Raw genomic sequence first — 19,142 nt, forward strand, 5'->3', positions numbered from 1 at the left:
TACACTGGGACCATAGTAACTGAGTCTCCATGGTGACTACTTAAACTCTCTCTCTCTCTCTCTCTCTCTCTCTCTCTCTCTCTCTCTCTCTCTCTCTCTCTCTCTCTCTCTCTCTCTCTCTCATTCAAACAGGAAATGGGTCGCCCTGGTAACGCCCTCATTCTCTCTCTCTCTCTCTCTCTCTCTCTCTCTCTCTCTCTCTCTCTCTCTCTCTCTCTCTCTCTCTCTCTCTCTGAAATAAAGCAAAATATGAACGAACACACAACTAGAGAGAGAGAGAGAGAGAGAAATTCGGGGTTAGATTGGGTGGTACAGACAAGACTATCACCACCACCACCATCACCACCACCATCACCACGACAACACGAACCAATCCTGTCTGTGTGTGTGTGTGTCTGTGCCGCTCTGCCTCTCTGCCTCGTTCACTTCCCGCTACGAGCTCTTCTGTGGCGCACGCAGGGCAAAAACACTCGCTCGCCTCTTTCACTACTTTCCAAAGGCTCTAGTTGAAGTGACGCGGGTTTTGAAGTGTGTTTTGACGTTTCTAGTGACAGATTGACAAGGTTCTTACATTCCAAAGGCTCTAGTTGAAGTGACGCGGGTTTTGAAGTGTTTTTGCGGTTCTAGTGACAGATTAACAGCCTCTCTAATTCCCAAGGGCTGTAATTGAAGTGACGTAGGGTTTTAAGTGTGTTTTTACGGTTCTAGTGACAGATTGACAGCCTCTCTAATTCCCAATGGCTCTAATTGAAGTGACGTAGGTTTTGAAGTGTGTTTTTATGGTTCTAGTGACAGATTAACAAGATTTCTACTTTCTAAAGGCTCTAATTGAAGTGACGCGCGTTTTGAAGTGTGTTTTTATGGTTGTAGTGACAGATTAACAACATTTTTACTTTCCAAAGGCTCTAATTAAAGTGACGTGGGTTTTGAAGTGTGTTTTATGGTTCTAGTGACAGATTGACAGCCTCTCTAATTCCCAAGGGCTCTAATTGAAGTGACGTAGGTTTTGAAGTGTGTTTTTATGGTTGTAGTGACAGATTAGCAAGATTTCTACTTTCCAAAGGCTCTAATTGAAGTGACGCGCGTTTTGAAGTGTGTTTTTATGGTTGTAGTGACAGATTATCAACATTTTTACTTTCCAAAGGCTCTAATTGAAGTGACGTGGGTTTTGAAGTGTGTTTTACGGTTCTAGTGACAGATTGACAGCCTCTCTAATTCCCAATGGCTCTAATTGAAGTGACGTAGGTTTTGAAGTGTGTTTTATGGTTGTAGTGACAGATTAACAACATTTCTACTTTCCAAAGGCTCTAGTTGAAGTGATGCAGGTTTTTAAGGGTGTTTTTATGGTTCTAGTGACAGATTAACAACATTTCTACTTTCCAATGGCTCTAGTTGAAGTGACGCGGGTTTTGAAGTGTGTTTTGACGTTTCTAGTGACAGATTAACAGCCTCTCTAATTCCCAAGGGCTCTAATTGAAGTGACGTAGGTTTTGAAGTGTGTTTTTATGGTTCTAATGACAGATTAACAACATTTCTACTTTCCAAAGGCTCTAGTTGAAGTGACGCGGGTTTTGAAGTGTGGTTTTACGGTTCTAGTGACAGATTGACAAGATTTCTACGTTCCAAAGGCTGTAGTTGAAGTGAGACGGGTTGTAGTGACAGATTAACAAGATTTCTTCATTTCTATTAACAGGAGAAACACTTTGGAACCCAGCTGGTCACCTCTGAGGCCTTGGAAAACACTTGTGATGAGAGCAGAGCGGTTTTTTTTTTTCTTTAGGGTTTTTACAGTTGTATAGTCAAATTAACAAAATTCATACAATATTAAACAGAGAAACACTTGAGAATCCGGCTATTTATCTCGGTGGCCTTGGAAAACTGTTCTGGTGAGAGGGCCGTGTGTTCTCAATACTGGTCACGCGTACAGTACACACACACACAAACATAATGAGCAAATGATGTTGAGAGAGGAAAATTTAAATAGAACTACGAGATCGCATAGTAAAAAAGATAGCCAAGGGAATATGCTTGAAGGATGTGAAGAAATATAGTTTCCCACAAAGATGTGTGGAGGTGTGGAATGGTTTGAGTGAGGAGGTGGTGTCAGCGAGGAGTGTGCAGAGTTTGAAAGGAAAGTTGGATGTGTGTAGATATGGAGACGGGGACACACCAGTATGATACCCAGGCCATGGAAAATTACAACTAGGTGAATACACACACACACACACACACACAGTAAAGAAGAGAAAGAAGGTTTGTCAGAGAGAGAAAAAATCTATAAAGGAAAATTTTGCGGGAAAGATTGTACGTACAAAAGCTATCAAAATGAAATATAAGAGTTAATTAAGAAAGTGTACAATTATTATAAAGGAAAGAAAGAAGGATTGTTTGAGAAGAAATTATTTTACGGAAAGTTTGCAGGAAAGATTGAAAAAAAAAGTGGTTTGCAAGAAAGATAGTTATCAAAATGAATTAGAAAAGTTAGTTACCAAAGTGCCCAATTGTTACAAAGGAAAGAAAAGAGGTTTGTCAGAGAGAGAAAAATATATATTACGGGAAATTTTGCAGGAAAGATTGAAAAAAAAAAGTGGTTTGCAAGAAAGATAGTTATCAAAATGAATTAGAACAGTTGTCAAAGTGTACAATTAATACAAAAGAAGGGACAGAAAGTTTGTCAGAGAGAGAAAAAATATTTATCATAGAAAGCTTTGCAGAGAAGACAAAAAAAAAAAGCGGTTTGTAAAAAAAATATATAGTTATCAAAATGAAATACAAAAGTTAGCTAAAGTGTACAATTATTACAAAAAAAGAGACAGAAAGTTTGTCAGAAAGAAAAATAAATATATTACGAAAAGTTTTGCAGAGAAGACCAAAAAAAAAGTGGTTTGTAAAAAAATATATAGTTATCAAAATGAAATACAAAAGTTAGCTAAAGTGTACAATTATTACAAAAAGAGAGAAAGATTTGTCAGGGAAGGAAAATTATTGAAAGTTTTGCCGGGAAGATTGAAAAAAAAAGGTTTATAAAAAAATAGTGATCAAAATGAAATACAAAAGTTAAAATGTACAATAATTAGAAAAAAAAAGAGAAAGGTTTATCGGGGAAGGAAATTTATAGAAAGTTTTGCCGGGAAGATTGAAAAAAAGAAGGTTTATAAAAAAATAGTGATAAAAATGAAATACAAAAGTTAAAATGTACAATAATTAAAAAAAAAGAGAGAAAGGTTTATCGGGGAAGGAAATTTATAGAAAGTTTTGCCGGGAAGATTGAAAAAAAAATGGGTTTATGAAAAAGATAGTTATCATAGTGAATCGGAAAATTTAGTTAGTGTACAATTGTTACACACGATCTGCTTAATGGTGTGTTACAGGAAGGTATGAATTGTTATCTAAAGTGGTGAAGGAAACAAGATTTGCCAGAAAACTTGGAATATTCATCACAAAACTTTGAAAAATATCGTGAAACTCAAAAAATTTACCATTAAACTTTGTACATTAACGAGAAAAACTTGAAGATTTACCAGAAAACTTTGAAATTCACAAAACTTGAAAATTTTGCTGGTTTAAAAGAAAAACTTGAAAACTTAACACTAAACTTGAAAATTCACTGGAAACTTGATTTTTTACGAACTTAAAAAATTCTGGAGAAAAAAAAAAAAAACACTATAAACTTCAAATCACCACAAATCTTCAAAACTCACCTCAAACAACCAAAAATAAAGAAAAAAACTTGAAAAAAAACACCAAAAAAACAGAACAGAACACCAACAACAGGAATGCAACACCGCAACACCACAACACACTAACAAACCAACATTCAACACCGCGACGGCCACCCAACCCTGGCGCTGGTGTCGAGAGGGAGGGTGGACACTAAACCCACCCCCAACACCACACACCACCACCACCACCACCACCACCACCACCACCACCACCACGCCCAAATACTCAAACATAACTAACATTTCATTTCGTGACCTGATTGACTCGCCTCCTCCCGCCCACGCCTCATCCCACGCCTCTTCCCACGCCGCCCCCTGTCACCCCAAAGAGTTTTCCCGTGGTGGTGGTGGTGGTGGTGGCGGCGTGGTGTGGGTGACGCGACCACCACAAGAGCAGGGTGGTGGTGTTGCAATGGTCTATTACGCGAATATAACACAGTGCGGCTCAGTTCATGGTGTTGCTCTGGTAAGGACACACACACACACACACACACACGCACACGCAAACACACACGCACGCACACGTATACGTACATACATACACATACGTAGATAAATGGATAGATAGAGGGATGAATTGATAGATAGATGGATAGATAGATCACACACGCACACACACACACACACACACACACACACACACACACACACACACACACACACACACGTACATACATACATACATACACATAGATAGATAGATAAATAGATATAAAGGATAGATAGAAAGATGGATAGATACACACACACACACACACACACACACACACACACACACACACACACACACACACACACACTAATTTTTAAAGGGTTTTTACATTTTACTGGTTCTTTGTGTGTGTGTGTGTGTGTGTGTGTGTGTGTGTGTGTGTGTGTGTGTGCGTGCGCGCGTCCATGGTTCACCTAGGTAACCATGACTCATATTACCACCCCTCCTCCTCCTCCTCCTCCTCCTCCTCCTCCTCCTCCTCCTCCTCCTCCTCCTCCTCCTCCTCCTCCTCGACATGCTACACCTGATCTTAATTATTTACCTGAACACACACACACACACACACACACACACACACACACACACACACACACACACACACACACACACACACACACACACACACACACACCGTTCCCTCCTAAACGTCCGAATCTATAGCCATAATATAAGTAGTAGTAGTAGTAGTAGTAGTAGTAGTAGTAGTAGTAGTAGTAGTAGTAGTAGTAGTAATTTTTTATATAGATTTTGCATATTTTATGAAGGAATTTTGCATATTGTGTGTGTGTGTGTGTGTGTGTGTGTGTGTGTGTGTGTGTGTGTGTGTGTGTGTGTGTGTGTGTGTGTGTGTTTTGCACCTTTTTTTGACTTGGAGTGTCTTTTTAGCACCTACAGAGAGAGAGAGAGAGAGAGAGAGCGAGCGAGCGAGCGAGCGAGCATAATTAGTAGAATCCATTTAAATATCAATAAATTAAAATGTCTCTTTTTAATAGTAGACTAAAATAAAGACAATTAATAGATAGAATAGTAAAGCAAATAACTAGAGAAATAGAGATAAAAGGGATAGAATAGGAGAATAGGTGAATGATAGATAAGATAAGAGAGAATTAGTAATAAAGATGAGGGAAATAGGAGGAAGATGATGAATATAGAAATGAGAGATAAAAAAACATGATTAATAATGAAGATCAGAGAAATGAAGAAAAATATGATAAATACGTAAATGAGAGGTGAATCATGATAGACAATAGTGAAGATGAGAAATAGAGAGAGAGAGATGATAAATATAGAAATGAGAGAAAACATGATAACAGACGATTAATAGTGAAGAGAGAAATGGATAAGCAGTAAAAAAGATTGGGAATGAGAGAGAAATGTTGATAAATTAAGGAATAGGAGAAAAAAGGAATAATGAAGAGAGATAGACAAATAAAACAATGATAAAGACAGTGAATGAGAGAGAAATGTTGATAAATGAAGGAATAAGAGAAAAAACGAATAATTTAGAGATAATAAGATAGTGAATGAGAGAAAATGTTGATAAATGAAGAAATTAGATGAAAAATACCGATAAATAAATTAGAATATTGAAGAAATGAGTTGTGAATATGCGTGTGTGTGTGTGTGTGTGTGTGTGTATATGCGTGCGTGTATATGCGTGCGTGTGTGCCTTGCCAACAACTAAACACTGCTTTTTTCCACATGTATAATAATGAAAATCACTTTCAAACAACAGCACTTTAAAAACACCACTTGTTTGCGTTTGTGCGTGTATGCGTGTGTGTGTGTGTGCGTGTGTGAGGGTGACGCACGCGCACAGCCACACCTGACACCCCCAACCCCCCCCACGGCAGGAGGACGGGGTGGCATATGTGGTGAGTGGAGGCAGCCCCCCCCTCGATGCTGATGCCCAGGCTAACCTTGCTCATGCCACTAGAGTCTCGCCCGCCACGGTATGTATGTCTGTATGTCTGTTTTTTTTTTTTTCTTTTTTTGTCGATTTTCTTTCTTTTTTTCTGTGTATGTCTGTATGTCTGTTTTTTTTTCTTTTTGTCGATTTTCTTTTTTTTCTGTATGTCTGTATGTCTGTTTTTTCTTTTTTTGTCGATTTTCTTTCTTTTTTCTGTGTCTGTATGTCTGTATGTCTGTTTTTTTTTTTTTTTTTGTCGATTTTCTTTCTTTTTTCTGTGTCTGTATGTCTGTATGTCTGTTTTTTTTTTTTTGTCGATTTTCTTTCTTTTTTCTGTGTCTGTATGTCTGTTTTTTCTTTTTTTTTGTCGATTTTCTTTCTTTTTTCTGTGTCTATATGTCTGTATGTCTGTTTTTTTTTTTTTTTTGTCGATTTTCTTTCTTTTTCTGTCTGTATGTCTGTATGTCTGTTTTTTCTTTTTTTTTGTCAATTCTTCTTTTTCTGTCTATATGTCTGTATGTCTGTTTTTTTCTTTTTTTTTTTGTCGATTTTCTTTCTTTTTTTCTGTGTATGTCTGTATGTCTGTTTTTTTTTTTTTTTGTCGATTTTCTTTCTTTTTTCTGTGTCTATATGTCTGTATGTCTTTTTTTGTCGATTTTCTTTCTTTTTTCTGTCTGTATGTCTGTATGTCTTGTTTTTTCGATTTTCTCTTTTCCTGTGTCTGTATGTCTTTTTTTTGTCGATTTTCTTTCTTTTTTCTCTGTCTGTATGTCTGTATGTCTTTTTTGTTGATTTTCTTTCTTTTTTTTCTGTCTGTATGTCTGTATGTCTTTTTTTGTCGATTTTTTCTTTTTTCTGTGTCTGTATGTCTGTATGTTTGTTTTTGTCGATTTTCTTTCTTTTTTCTGTGTATGTATGTCTGTATGTCTTTTTTGTCAATTTTCTTTTTTTTTGTGTCTGTATGTCTGTATGTCTGTTTTTTTCTCAATTTTCTTTCTTTTTTCTGTCTGTATGTCTGTATGTCTTTTTTGTCGATTTTCTTTTTTTTCTGTCTGTATGTCTGTATGTCTTTTTTGTCGATTTTCTTTCTTTTTTCAGTGTCTGTATGTCTGTTTTTTTTCTTTTTTTGTCGATTTTCTTTTTGTCTCTTTTTTTTCAGTGTCTGTATGTCTTTTTTTTTTTTTGTCGATTTTCTTTCTTTTTTCTGTGTATGTCTGTATGTCTGTTTTTTTCTTTTTTTGTCGATTTTCTTTCTTTTTTCTGTCTGTATGTCTGTATGTCTTGTTTTTTCTTTTTCTCATTTTTTTCAATTTTCTCTCTCTCTCTCTCTCTCTCTCTCTCTCTCTCTCTCTCTCTCTCTCTCTCTCTCTCTCTCTCTCTCTCTCATTATTATTATTATTTTTTTTTTCTTTGTTAATTTCTTTTCAATATTTATTTTATTTATTTATTTATTTATTTATTTATTTTTATTTTTTTTATATATATTGAATGTGAAAAATTGCCAGTTTTTTTTATTTATTTATTTATTTATTTATTTATTTTGTTTATTAATGTAAAAAAAATTGTTTATTTATTCATTTATTTATTTTTAATCATTCAAAAAATATTCCCTTTAATTTTTTTTTTTTTTTTTTTTTTTTTTTTTGTTTATTGTATCATGAAAAAATTTTCTTTTTTTATTTATTTATTTATTTAATTATTTATTTATTTTTTTTTCTTATTTTTTTCCTTTTTTTCATTTTTTTTATTATTTTTTCCTCCCATCTATTTTTTCTTTTATTATTTTCTTATATTTTTTATTATTTTTTATTATTATTTATATTTTTTTTATTTTTATTATTTTATTATTTTTTATTTTTTTATTATTGTTTTTATTATTTTCTTTTATTTTCTTTTTTTTTTCTTGCATTTTTTGAGGAAAAGAAAAGAAAAAAAAAATTGCTCGTGTTTGTTTGTGCGTGTGTGCGTGTGTCAAATTTTCATATCTTTTCTTATTTCTTTTCTTTTCCTTTTCTATTTTTCATTTTTATTTTCTTTGGTCTTTTTTTTTCTTTAATTTCTTTCTTTTTCTTTTCTTTTCTTTTTTTTTCTTTAATTTCTTCCTTTTTCTCATTTTTTCATTTTCTTTTTTCAATTTTTCTTTTCCTTTTCTTTTTTAATTTTTTCTCTATTTCTTAATTTCTTTTTTCATTTCCTTCATTTTCTTTTTCTATTTTTTCTTCTTTCCTTCTTTTTCTTCATTTTTTTATTTTCTTCATTTCCTTCATTTTTCTTTTCAATTATTATTTTTATTTTTTCTTCATTTTCTTCATTTTTCTTTTTTTTCATTCATTTTCTTCAATTCTTCCTTTTTTCTTCATTTTCTTCATTTTTCTTTTTTTTCATTCATTTTCTTCTCTTCCTTCCTTCCTTCATTCATTTATTTATTTATTTATTTATATTTTTAACCATTATTACCCATTACTGCCCATTAGTACCTATTTTTACCTATTATTCTCTGCAAGGCATGTTCTCTCTGTATGGTTTGCTGTGATAGTAGTAGTAGTAGTCAGCCTCCCCATTAGCCCATTACCCATTAGTCCATTACCCATTATCCATTACTCTACCTATTACCCATCATGCAATACTCATTAATCCATCACCCATCATGCATTACTCATAAACCCATTACCCATTAGCCATTATACATCACCTATTATTTTTTTACCCATCATGAATTACTCACCCCATTACTTTTTTTTTTTTTTTTTTTTTTTTACATTACAAGGGCACTGGCCAAGGGCAAACACAGTGTTGGAAAAAAAAATCCCGCTGGTTGCCAGGCCCTGTTAAAAGAAAAGTAGAAAGAGAAAAAACAGAAAAATCTAAAAGGAGGGTCCAGTTAACGTAAAAGGTGTCTTGACACTCCTCTTTTGAAAGAGTTTAAGTCATAGGCAGGTGGAAATACAGACACAGGTAGAGAGTTCCAGAGTTTACCAGTGTAGGGAATGAAGGAGTGAAGATACTGGTTAACTCTTGCATTAGGAAGATGGACAGAATAGGGATGAGAAGAAGTAGAGAGTCTTGTGCAGCGAGGCCGCAGGAGGGGAAGGCATGCAGTTAGCAAGTTCAGAAGAGCAGACAGCATGAAAACAGCGGTAGAAGACAGATAAAGATGCAACATTGCGGCGGTGACTTAAAGAATCAAGACAGTCAGTTAGAGGAGAAGAGTTGATAAGACGAAAAGCTTTAGATTCCACCTTGTTTAGTAAAGCTGTGTGTGGATCCCCCAGACATGAGAGCCATACTCCATACACGGGCGGATAAGGCCCTTGTACAGAGCAAGCAGCTGGGAGGGAGAGAAAATGGACGAAGACGCCATAGGACACCTAACTTCTTGGAAGCTGATTTAGCAAGAGTAGAGATGTGAAATTTCCAGTTTAGATTTTTAGTGAAGGATAGACCGAGTGTGTTTAATGTAGAGGAGAGGGAAGTTGAGTGTTATTGAAGAAGAGAGGATAGTTGTCTGGAAGGTTATGTCGAGTAGATAGTTGTAGAAATTGAGTTTTTGAGGCATTGAACAAAACCAGGTTTTCTCTGCCCCAATCAGAAACAAGTGAAAGATCAGAAGTTAGGCGTCCTATAGCATCTCGCCTTGAGTCATTTAATTGTTGTTGGGTTGGGCGTCTGTTGAACGCTGTTGAATAATGCAGGGTGGTATCATCAGCATAGGAGTGGATAGGGCATTGAGTCAGATTTAGGAGATCATTGATGAATAATAGAAAGAGAGTGGGTGATAGGACAGAACCCTGTGGAACACCACTGTTGATAGTTTTAGGGAAGAACAGTGACCGTCTACTACAGCAGCAATAGAACGATCGGAAAGGAAACTGGAGATGAAGGTACAGAGAGAAGGATAGAATCCGTAGGAGGGTAGTTTAGAAATTAAAGATTTGTGCCAGACTCTATCGAAGGCTTTCGATATGTCAAGGCCGACAGCAAAGGTTTCACCGAAGTCCCTAAAAGAGGATGACCAAGATTCAGTTAGGAAAGTAAGAAGATCACCAGTAGATCTGCCTTTACGGAAACCATACTGGCAATCAGAGAGAAGGTTGTGAGCTGATAGATGCCTCATTATCTTCCTATTAAGGATAGACTCAAAGGCTTTAGAAAGGCAGGAAATCAAAGCTATAGGGCGGTAGTTAGAAGGATTGGAGTGGTCACCTTTTTTAGGGACAGGTTGAATGTGAGCAAACTTCCAGCAAGAAGGATAAATAGAAGTAGAGAGACACAGATGAAAGAGTTTGACCAGGCTGTGAGCGAGTTCGGAAGCACAGTTTTTGAGAACAACAGGAGGGACTCCATCCGGACCGTAAGCCTTCCGAGAATCAAGGCCAGAGAGGGCCAGGAAAACGTCTTTATAAAGAATTTTAATTTTAGGGATGAAGTAGTCAGAGGGTGGAGGAGTAGGAGGAATATGCCCAGAATCATCCAAAGTTGAGTTGGTAGCAAAGGTTTGAGCGAAGAGTTCAGCTTTAGAAAAGAAGAGACAGCTGTAGAGCCATCTGGATGAAGTAAAGGAGGGAAAGACGAAGAAGTAAAGTTGTTAGAGATATTATTGGCTAGATGCCAGAAATCTCGAGAGGAGTTAGAATTGGAAAGACTTTGACATTTTCTATTGATGAAAGAGTTTTTAGTAAGTTGGAGAATAGATTTGGCATGATTACGGGCAGAAATATATAGGGCATGAGTTTCAGCAGTTGGATGGCTACGGAACCGTTTGTGAGCCGCCTCTCTATCATTGACAGCACGAGAACAAGCAGAGTTAAACCAAGGCTTTTTAGCTTTAGGGTTAGAGAAAGTATGAGGAATGTATAGCTCCATGCCAGAGATAATCACCTCTGTTATGCGCTCGGCACTGCATCACACTGCCTATTACCTATTACCCATCATGCAATACTCATTAATCCATTACCCATCATGCATTACTCATAAACCCATTACCCATTAGCCATTATGCATCACCTATTATTTTTTTTACCCATCATGCATTACTCCATTATCCATTACTGCATCACACTGCCTATTATTTATTACCCATCATGCATTACCCATTCACCCATTATATATCACTCTACCTGTTACCTGTTTTTAAGGACCATTAGAGGAAGGTGTCTATTAATGGGTGGATTTTACATAGTTTACATCTATTATTTTTTTACTCTGTTATTTATACCTCACCTAACCTAACCTAACCTAACCTAACCTAACCTAACCTCACCTAACTTAACCTAACCTAACCTAACCTCACCTTAACTTAACCTAACCTAACCTAACCTTACCTAACCTAACCTTACCTTACCTAACTTCACCTAACCTAACCTAACCTAACCTCACCTCACCTCACCTCACCTCACCTAACCTAACCTAACCTCACCTCACCTAACCTAACCTAATTTCACCTAACTTAACCTAACCTAACCTCACCTAACCTCACCTCACCTCACCTAACCAAACCTCACCTAACCTTAACTAACCTAACCTTACCTAACTTAACCTAACCTCACTTAACCTAACCTAACCTAACTTCACCTAACTTAACCTAACCTAACCTAACCTCACCTCAGCTAACCTAATGGCTGTACCCCAATCCGCAGGTCCAGTGGTTAATGGACAACTATGAGACAGCGGAGGGGGTCAGTTTGCCGCGCTCCACCCTCTACAACCACTACCTCCGCCACTGTGCCGACCACAAGCTGGATCCTGTCAACGCTGCGTCCTTCGGAAAATTAATTCGAAGTGTTTTCCTCGGACTGCGAACTCGGCGCCTCGGGACTAGGTACGTAGGAACAGACAGACAGACAGACAGACAGACAGAGGGATATATATAGATGGCTAGGTACAGACAGACAGACACAGAGATGGATGGGCAGCTACAGACAGACAGACAGACACACAGACAGACAGAGATATATAGATGGCTAGGTACAGACAGACAGACAGACAGACACAGAGATGGATGGGCAGCTACAGACAGACAGACAGACACACACACAGACAGACATATAGATAGATTGCTAGGTACAGACAGACAGACAGACACAGAGATGGATGGGCAGCAGACAGACAGACAGACAGACACACAGACAGACATATAGATAGATTGCTAGGTACAGACAGACAGACAGACACAGAGATGGGTGGGCAGCTACAGACAGACACAGATAGATGGCTAGCTACGGACAGACAGACAGACAGACACAGATGGATGGCTAGCTATAGACAGACAGACAGATAGACAAATATAGATAGATAACTAGCTAGAAATAAACAGACAGACAGAGAGATATAGGTGGATGGCTAGCTACAGACAGACAGACAGACACAGAGATGGATGGCTTGGTATTTACAGACATAGATACTTGCTACACCCTTAAAAACCCCAATAACATCAGCAGAACTACAAAAACACTCTTAAAAACCCCAACAACATCAATAGAACCACAAAAACAGCCTTGAAAACCCCAAAACACACTTAAAAACCCCAATAACATCAATATAACCCCAAAAACAGCCTTGAAAACCCCAAAACACTCTTAAAAACCCCAATAACATCAATATAACCCCAAAAACAGCCTTTGAAACCCCCAAAAACACTCTTAAAAACCCCAATAACATCACCAGAACCACAAAAACATCCTTAAAAACCCAAAAACACTTAAAAACCCCAATAACATCAATATAACCCCAAAACAGCCTTTGAAACCCAAAACACTCTTAAAACCCCAATAACATCAACATAACCACAAAAACATCCTTAAAAACCCAAAAACACACTTAAAAATCCCCAATAACATTAATAGAACCACAAAACAGCCTTAAAACCCCAATAACATCACCAGAACCAGAAAACAGCCTTGAAAACCCCAAAACACACTTAAAACCCCAATAACATCAATATAACCCCAAAACAGCCTTGAAAACCCCAAAACACTCTTAAATACCCCAATAACATCAATATAACCCCAAAACAGCCTTTGAAACCCCAAAACACTCTTAAAACCCCAATAACATCAACATAACCACAAAAACATCCTTAAAAACCCCAAAACACACTTAAAACCCCAATAACATTAATAGAACTATAAAACAGCCTTAAAACCCCAATAACATCAATATAACCCCAAAACAGCCTTGAAAACCCCAAAACATTCTTAAATACCCCAATAACATCAATATAACCCCCAAAACAGCCTTTGAAACCCCCAAAAACACACTTAAAACCCCAATAACATCAACATAACCCCAAAAACATCCTTAAAAACCCAAAAACACTTAAAAACCCCCAATAACATCAATAGAACCACAAAAACAGCCTTAAAAACCCCAATAACATCAATATAACCCCAAAAACAGCCTTGAAAACCCCAAAACACACTTAAAAACCCCAATAACATCAATATAATTCCAAAAACAGCCTTGAAAACCCCAAAACACTCTTAAATACCCCAATAACATCAATATAACCCCAAAAACAGCCTTTGAAACCCCAAAAAACACTCTTAAAAACCCCAATAACATCAACAGAACCCCAAAAACACCCTTAAAAAACCCCAGTAATACAAACAGTCTGCCAAAACACACTACATGTTTTTTTAAGTCCACCCTCTGACCTGCTGTCTTTCCCCTCTTAAACACACACAAATATCTACCTATTTTATTTAAGCCCTCCCAATGACCAGCTGTCTTTTCCCTAACCCCTACAGAGGCAACAGCAAGTACCACTACTACGGCATCAGGATCAAACCAACGTCACCATTAATCAACGTGAATGATGACGGTTCACCCATTACCGTGCGTCACCAGGGCTCTTGTAACACCCTCAAGAAATCAGGCCAGTCGTCTTTACCACAGCAGACCACACAGCAGACTTCACAGCCGCACCAGTCCCCAGGAGGCCAGAAGAACGCACAGTCTAGCCCCTCAAAAGCTCAAGACACACATTATGACTCCCACACTCAAGTCTCGGCTGAAACGTCCCCTATGGTAAATTTTCGGGGTGTTTTGGAGTGTTTTGGGATGTGGTGGTGTTTTGTGTATTTTTTGGGGTGTTTTGGTAGTGTTTTGGGTATTTGGTGGTGTTTGTTTTAGGAGTGTTTTGGGGTGTTTTGGTGGTGTTTTAGGGTGTTGTGGTTGTGTTTTGGGGTGTTTTGTGGTGTTTGGGAGTATTTTGTGGTGGGGTGTTTTGGTGTTCAGGTTTGGGGTGTTTTAGTGTTTTAGGGGTATTTTGGGATGTTTTAGGGTGTTTTGGGGGGGTTTTGTGGTGTTTTGGGATATTTTGTGGTGTTTGTGTGGTGTTTGGTGGTGTCTGGAGGTGTTTGGTGATGTTTTCTAGTGCTTTGAAGTACCCTCAAATCATGTGTTGTACTCTACCCTAACCTCTTCTAATGTACCCCACAGATACTACAAAACCAACAGTATTTGGGAGATGTGAGCCAAGCAGTGCCCATGTTTGAGGAGGTCGATTTTGGTCCTGGGCCCCTCCCTGCTGGCGTCACCAGAGCCCACCTTGACACCTTCACTAGTCTGTATAGAGAGCACTGTGAGACAATCCTGGATGCTATTTACAACTTGCAGGTGTGTGTGTGTATTTACCTAGTTATAGTTTTACAGGGCCTGGGCTTTACGCTGGTGTGGCCCCGTCTCCATATCTACACCTATCCAATTTCTCTTTAAAACTATGCACACTCGTTGCTGACACCACTTCATGTGTGTGTGTGTAGGTGTGTGTGTATTTACCTAGTTGTATTGTACGGGGTTCGAGTGGGGCTCATAGTGTCCTGTCTCCATATCTCCATTTATCTAGTTTTTCTTTAAGAGTATGCACACTATGTACTGTAACAACTTCATTATCCAGTGCATTCCATTCTTCCACCGTTCTGTGTAAAAAACTGTATTTTCCAACATCCTTCACACACTGCCTCATCCTGATCTTCTTTCCATGTCCTCTTGTCCTTCCATCTTCTGTCACCAGCACCAGGTCTTCCTTGTCTATCTTTTCAATATCATTTACTATCTTATACATTGTTATTAGGTCCCCACGTTCTCTTCTATCTTGTAAGGTTGGCAGTCCCATTTCCTTCAGTCGTTCTTCATATGTGAGGTCCTTTAATTCCGGCACCATCTTTGTAGCAATCTTCTGTATCCTTTCCAATTTTCTTATATCCTTTTTTAGAGCTCGGAGACCACACCACTGCTGCATATTCCAGCCTGGGGCGTATCATTCATGCTTGTGATGATTTTTTTCATCATATCTTTATCCATGTAATGAAATGCCACTCTTATATTAGTCAACATCTTATATGATAGTCCAAATATCGTGAGTGTGTGTGTGTGTGTGATGTTTCTGGGGTTTTGAAGGGTGTTTTTGTATTTTGGCAGGGTGTAGTGGAAGTTATTGGGGGGTCTTCAAAAATATTCTTATAATTTAAGAAAACACCCTTAAAAAAAAAACAATTAACATCACAAGACCTGCAAGAACACTAAAAGAACACTAGAACCACAAAAAACACTGAAAACATACCAAATAGAACCTCAAAACTATAAATAAAACTCTTATAACACAACCAAAACACCACAAAAATAACCCAATATTAATTAAACCCCTCCCTCTGATGTCCCTGTTCCCTGTTGCAGTTTTCGTCAGTGGAGACTCTGTGGAAACGCTTCTGGCTGGTGAACAACAACAACACAAGCAAGAGTGCCGGAAGTGAGCTGTCAGATGATGAGGAGGGTGACTTGGCTTCTCTCCTGCCCTCTTCTGTACTGCAGGTAGGTGGTGGTGGTGGTGGTGGTGGTAGAGGAGAGGTGTTGTAAGGAAGAGAGAGGTGGTGGTGGTGGTGGTGGTGGTGAAGAAGAGGAGGTGGTGTTGGTGGTGGTGAAGGAATAAGAAGAGGAGGAAGAGGTAGATAGAACATTTTAAGAGAGATGAGGAATGAGAGAGAGAGAGAGAGAGAGAAAATGTGTTAGTGAAAAAGAGAAAGAGAGAATGAGTGAGTGAGAAGAGAGAGAGAGAGAGAATGAATGAATGAATGAGTGAGTGTGAGAGAGAGAGAGAGAGAGAGAGAGAGAGAGAGAGAGAGAGAGAGAGAGAGAGAGAGAGAGAGAGAGACTAAACTTTATCTTGTTTCATTAAAGACATTTTTTCTTGAGTTTTTCACTTTTAGAATGATTTTTATGCATTTTCTTCAGTTTTAGACCCTTTACTCCTCCTCCTCCTCCTCCTCCTCCTCCTCCTCCTCTTCCTCTTCCTCCTCCTCTTCCTCTTCCTCTTCCTCCTCCTCTTCTTTTTCTTCTTCTTTCTAATAATTCTTTTGCAATTTCACAATTTTCCTCCTCCTCCTCCTCCTCCTCCTCCTCCTCCTATCTCCTCCTCCTCCTCCTCCTCCTCCTCCTCCTCCTCCTTCTCCTCCTCCTCTCCTCTTGGCCAGCTTCCCCTCTTCCAAAGAATAAAATAGACTAATAAATAACTAAATAAATTCTCCTTCACCAGGCACTCCTAAGATCACCACCAGTGCTCGAATACATCAGGAACTTCGACTACCAGTTCTACCAAAACTTAGTGGAGGTTTTGATCCCTGACGTGCTGAGATCCATTCCCTCTAGTTTGACTCAAGCCATTCGCAACTTTGCCAAGAGTCTGGAGTCTTGGCTGTACAGTGCCATGCTGGGCTGCCCTCAGGAGCTGGTCACTATCAAGGTACGTGGAGGAGGTGGAGGAGGAGGAGGGGTAAGGTGAGGAGAGAGGAGTGAGAGGAGCAGGGGTAAGGTGAGGAGGAGGAGGAGGAGGAGGAACAACACACTCACTCACTCACTCACTCATGCACTCTCTCTCTCTCTCTCTCTCTCTCTCTCTCTCTCTCTCTCTCTCTCTCTCTCTCTCTCTCTCTCTCTCTCTCTCTCCTCTCCTCTCCTCTCCTCACACACACACACACACACAGACACTTAAACCACCACCACCACCACCACTTCCCAACCCAACCCAACCTAACCTAACCTAACCTTACTTAACCTTACCTTAATCAACAGGTGATCGCCGTGGCATCGCTGGCCCAGACTCTCCGGCGGTACACCTCCCTGAACCATCTAGCACAGGCTGCCAGGGCCGTGCTGCAGAACTCGGCCCAGATTTCACAGATGCTGGCTGACTTGAATAGGGTTGACTTTCATAATGTACAGGAGCAGGTAAGGACTGTTGGAGGAGGAGGAGGAGGAGGAGGAGGAGGAGGAGGAGGAGGAGGAGGAGGAGGAGGAGGAGGAGGAGGGCCATAAAACACCCTTGAAAACCACAATAACTTCACCAGAACACCATAAACATCCTTAAAAGCACCAAAAACATCACCAGAACCCCAATTACATCACTAGAACCATAAAAACACTTAAAAACACCAATAACATCATCAAACCATCCTTAAAAACCCCATTAACATCACCAGAACCACAATTACATCACTAGAACCACAAAAACACCCTTAAAAACACCAATAACACCACCAGAACCACAAAAACACTCTTGAAAATCCCAATAACATCATTAGAACCAGAAAAACACCCTTAAAAACACCATTAACATCACCAGAACCACAAAAACACCCTTAAAAACCACAATAACATCACTATAACCCACAAAAACACCCTTAAAAACACCAATAACATCACCACAACCACAAAAACACCTTCTGCCACTTCTACAGGCATTGTGGGTGTGCCAGTGTGACATTAGCTTGGTGAGGCATTGTGGGTGTGTGAGTTTGAAATCAGTTTGGTGAGGTGAATGGAGAATGACAAAAACTAACATCTTTACAGGCATCATGGGTGTGCTTTAACTGTCACTTCTACAGCCACTTCTACATGGGTGTGCCAGTGTGACGTGAACTTGGAAAAACACAAAAATTAACATCTTGTACCCACCTTCTGCCACTTCTACAGGAATTGTGGGTGTGCCAGAGTGACGTGAACTTGGAAAAACACAAAAATTAACATCTTGTACCCACCTTCTGCCACTTCTACAGGCGTCGTGGGTGTGCCAGAGTGACGTGAACTTGGTAAAACACAAAAATTAACATCTTTTACCCCTCTTCTGCTACTTGTACAGGCGTCGTGGGTGTGCCAGTGTGACGTGAACTTGGTGAGGCGCCTGGAGGAGGACTTCAAGGCAACACTTCAGCAGCAGAACAGCCTGGAGCAGTGGGCTGAGTGGCTGCAGGCTGTGGTGGGTCAGGTTCTGCGTCCCCATGATGGCAAGCCAGATTTCCCCAAGCAAGCCAGGCAGTTTCTGTTGAAGTGGTCATTTTATAGGTAAGATTTGTGGGTTTGTTGTTGTTTTGGTTGTTATTGTTATTATTATTATTGTTATTATTATTATTATTATTATTATTATTATTATTATTATTATTATTATTATTATTATTATTATTATTATTAAGATTTTGAAATGCAGTTTTGTTATTGTTTTCATTATTTTTTTCAATTTTTCTTACTTGTTTAATTTAATTTTTTTATCTATCTATTTATTCATTCATTCATTTTTTTTTTTTTTTCACTAGTAGTCGTTTTATGAGTAACATTTGAGAGCGTGTCATTATTTTCATTATTCTATTATTTTTTCTATTTTTCTCATTCATTTCACCTCATTTATTTATTTATTTTTATTTTACTTATTTATTTTCAGTCGAGCGGTCATTTTATTAGCAAGATTTCAAGGACACTTACACACAACACAAGTACCACTGCCACACATTACCGCACACCCAACACCATCCAGAAGATTAATTATGACCTGAGAAGCACTAGATTACCATGCCGTGTATTATTTTTGGTGTTTTGTCCCGTTTTCTCTCTCTTTTATCAACTTACTTTTGATTTATTTTGTCCCATCACTAAAAACACCAATAACTTTCTCTTGAACCTTTAAAAACACCACAAATTTATGAGCCTGTCAATAGAACCACAGAAACACTTGAAAAACACTAATAACTTT

The 19,142-nt window shown here is 38.4% G+C and overlaps 1 protein-coding gene across 10 annotated transcripts in view; it reads left to right on the top strand.

The window, feature by feature from the left end:
- Nucleotides 1-19,142, top strand: part of LOC123505755 (DNA-binding protein RFX2-like) — an 80,238-nt gene that overhangs the window by 48,272 nt on the left and 12,824 nt on the right. For 9 of the 10 annotated variants that reach the window (XR_006675248.1, XM_045257474.1, XM_045257466.1 and 6 more), the window contains 8 exons: nt 6,069-6,167; nt 11,761-11,942; nt 13,870-14,149; nt 14,564-14,740; nt 15,800-15,934; nt 16,656-16,862; nt 17,192-17,347; nt 18,258-18,460. Coding sequence is in view for 9 of the 10 variants with exons in the window: in XM_045257474.1 (XP_045113409.1) it covers nt 6,069-6,167; nt 11,761-11,942; nt 13,870-14,149; nt 14,564-14,740; nt 15,800-15,934; nt 16,656-16,862; nt 17,192-17,347; nt 18,258-18,460 (1,439 nt within the window). In the remaining variant the exon portion in view is untranslated. Of the gene's footprint in view, nt 1-2,954; nt 4,189-6,068; nt 6,168-11,760; nt 11,943-13,869; nt 14,150-14,563; nt 14,741-15,799; nt 15,935-16,655; nt 16,863-17,191; nt 17,348-18,257; nt 18,461-19,142 lie in introns of those variants that run through there. The other variant, XM_045257482.1, reaches the window with a different exon arrangement.

Source organism: Portunus trituberculatus, chromosome 2 (assembly GCF_017591435.1).
Source record: "Portunus trituberculatus isolate SZX2019 chromosome 2, ASM1759143v1, whole genome shotgun sequence".
NCBI lineage: Eukaryota > Metazoa > Arthropoda > Malacostraca > Decapoda > Portunidae > Portunus > Portunus trituberculatus.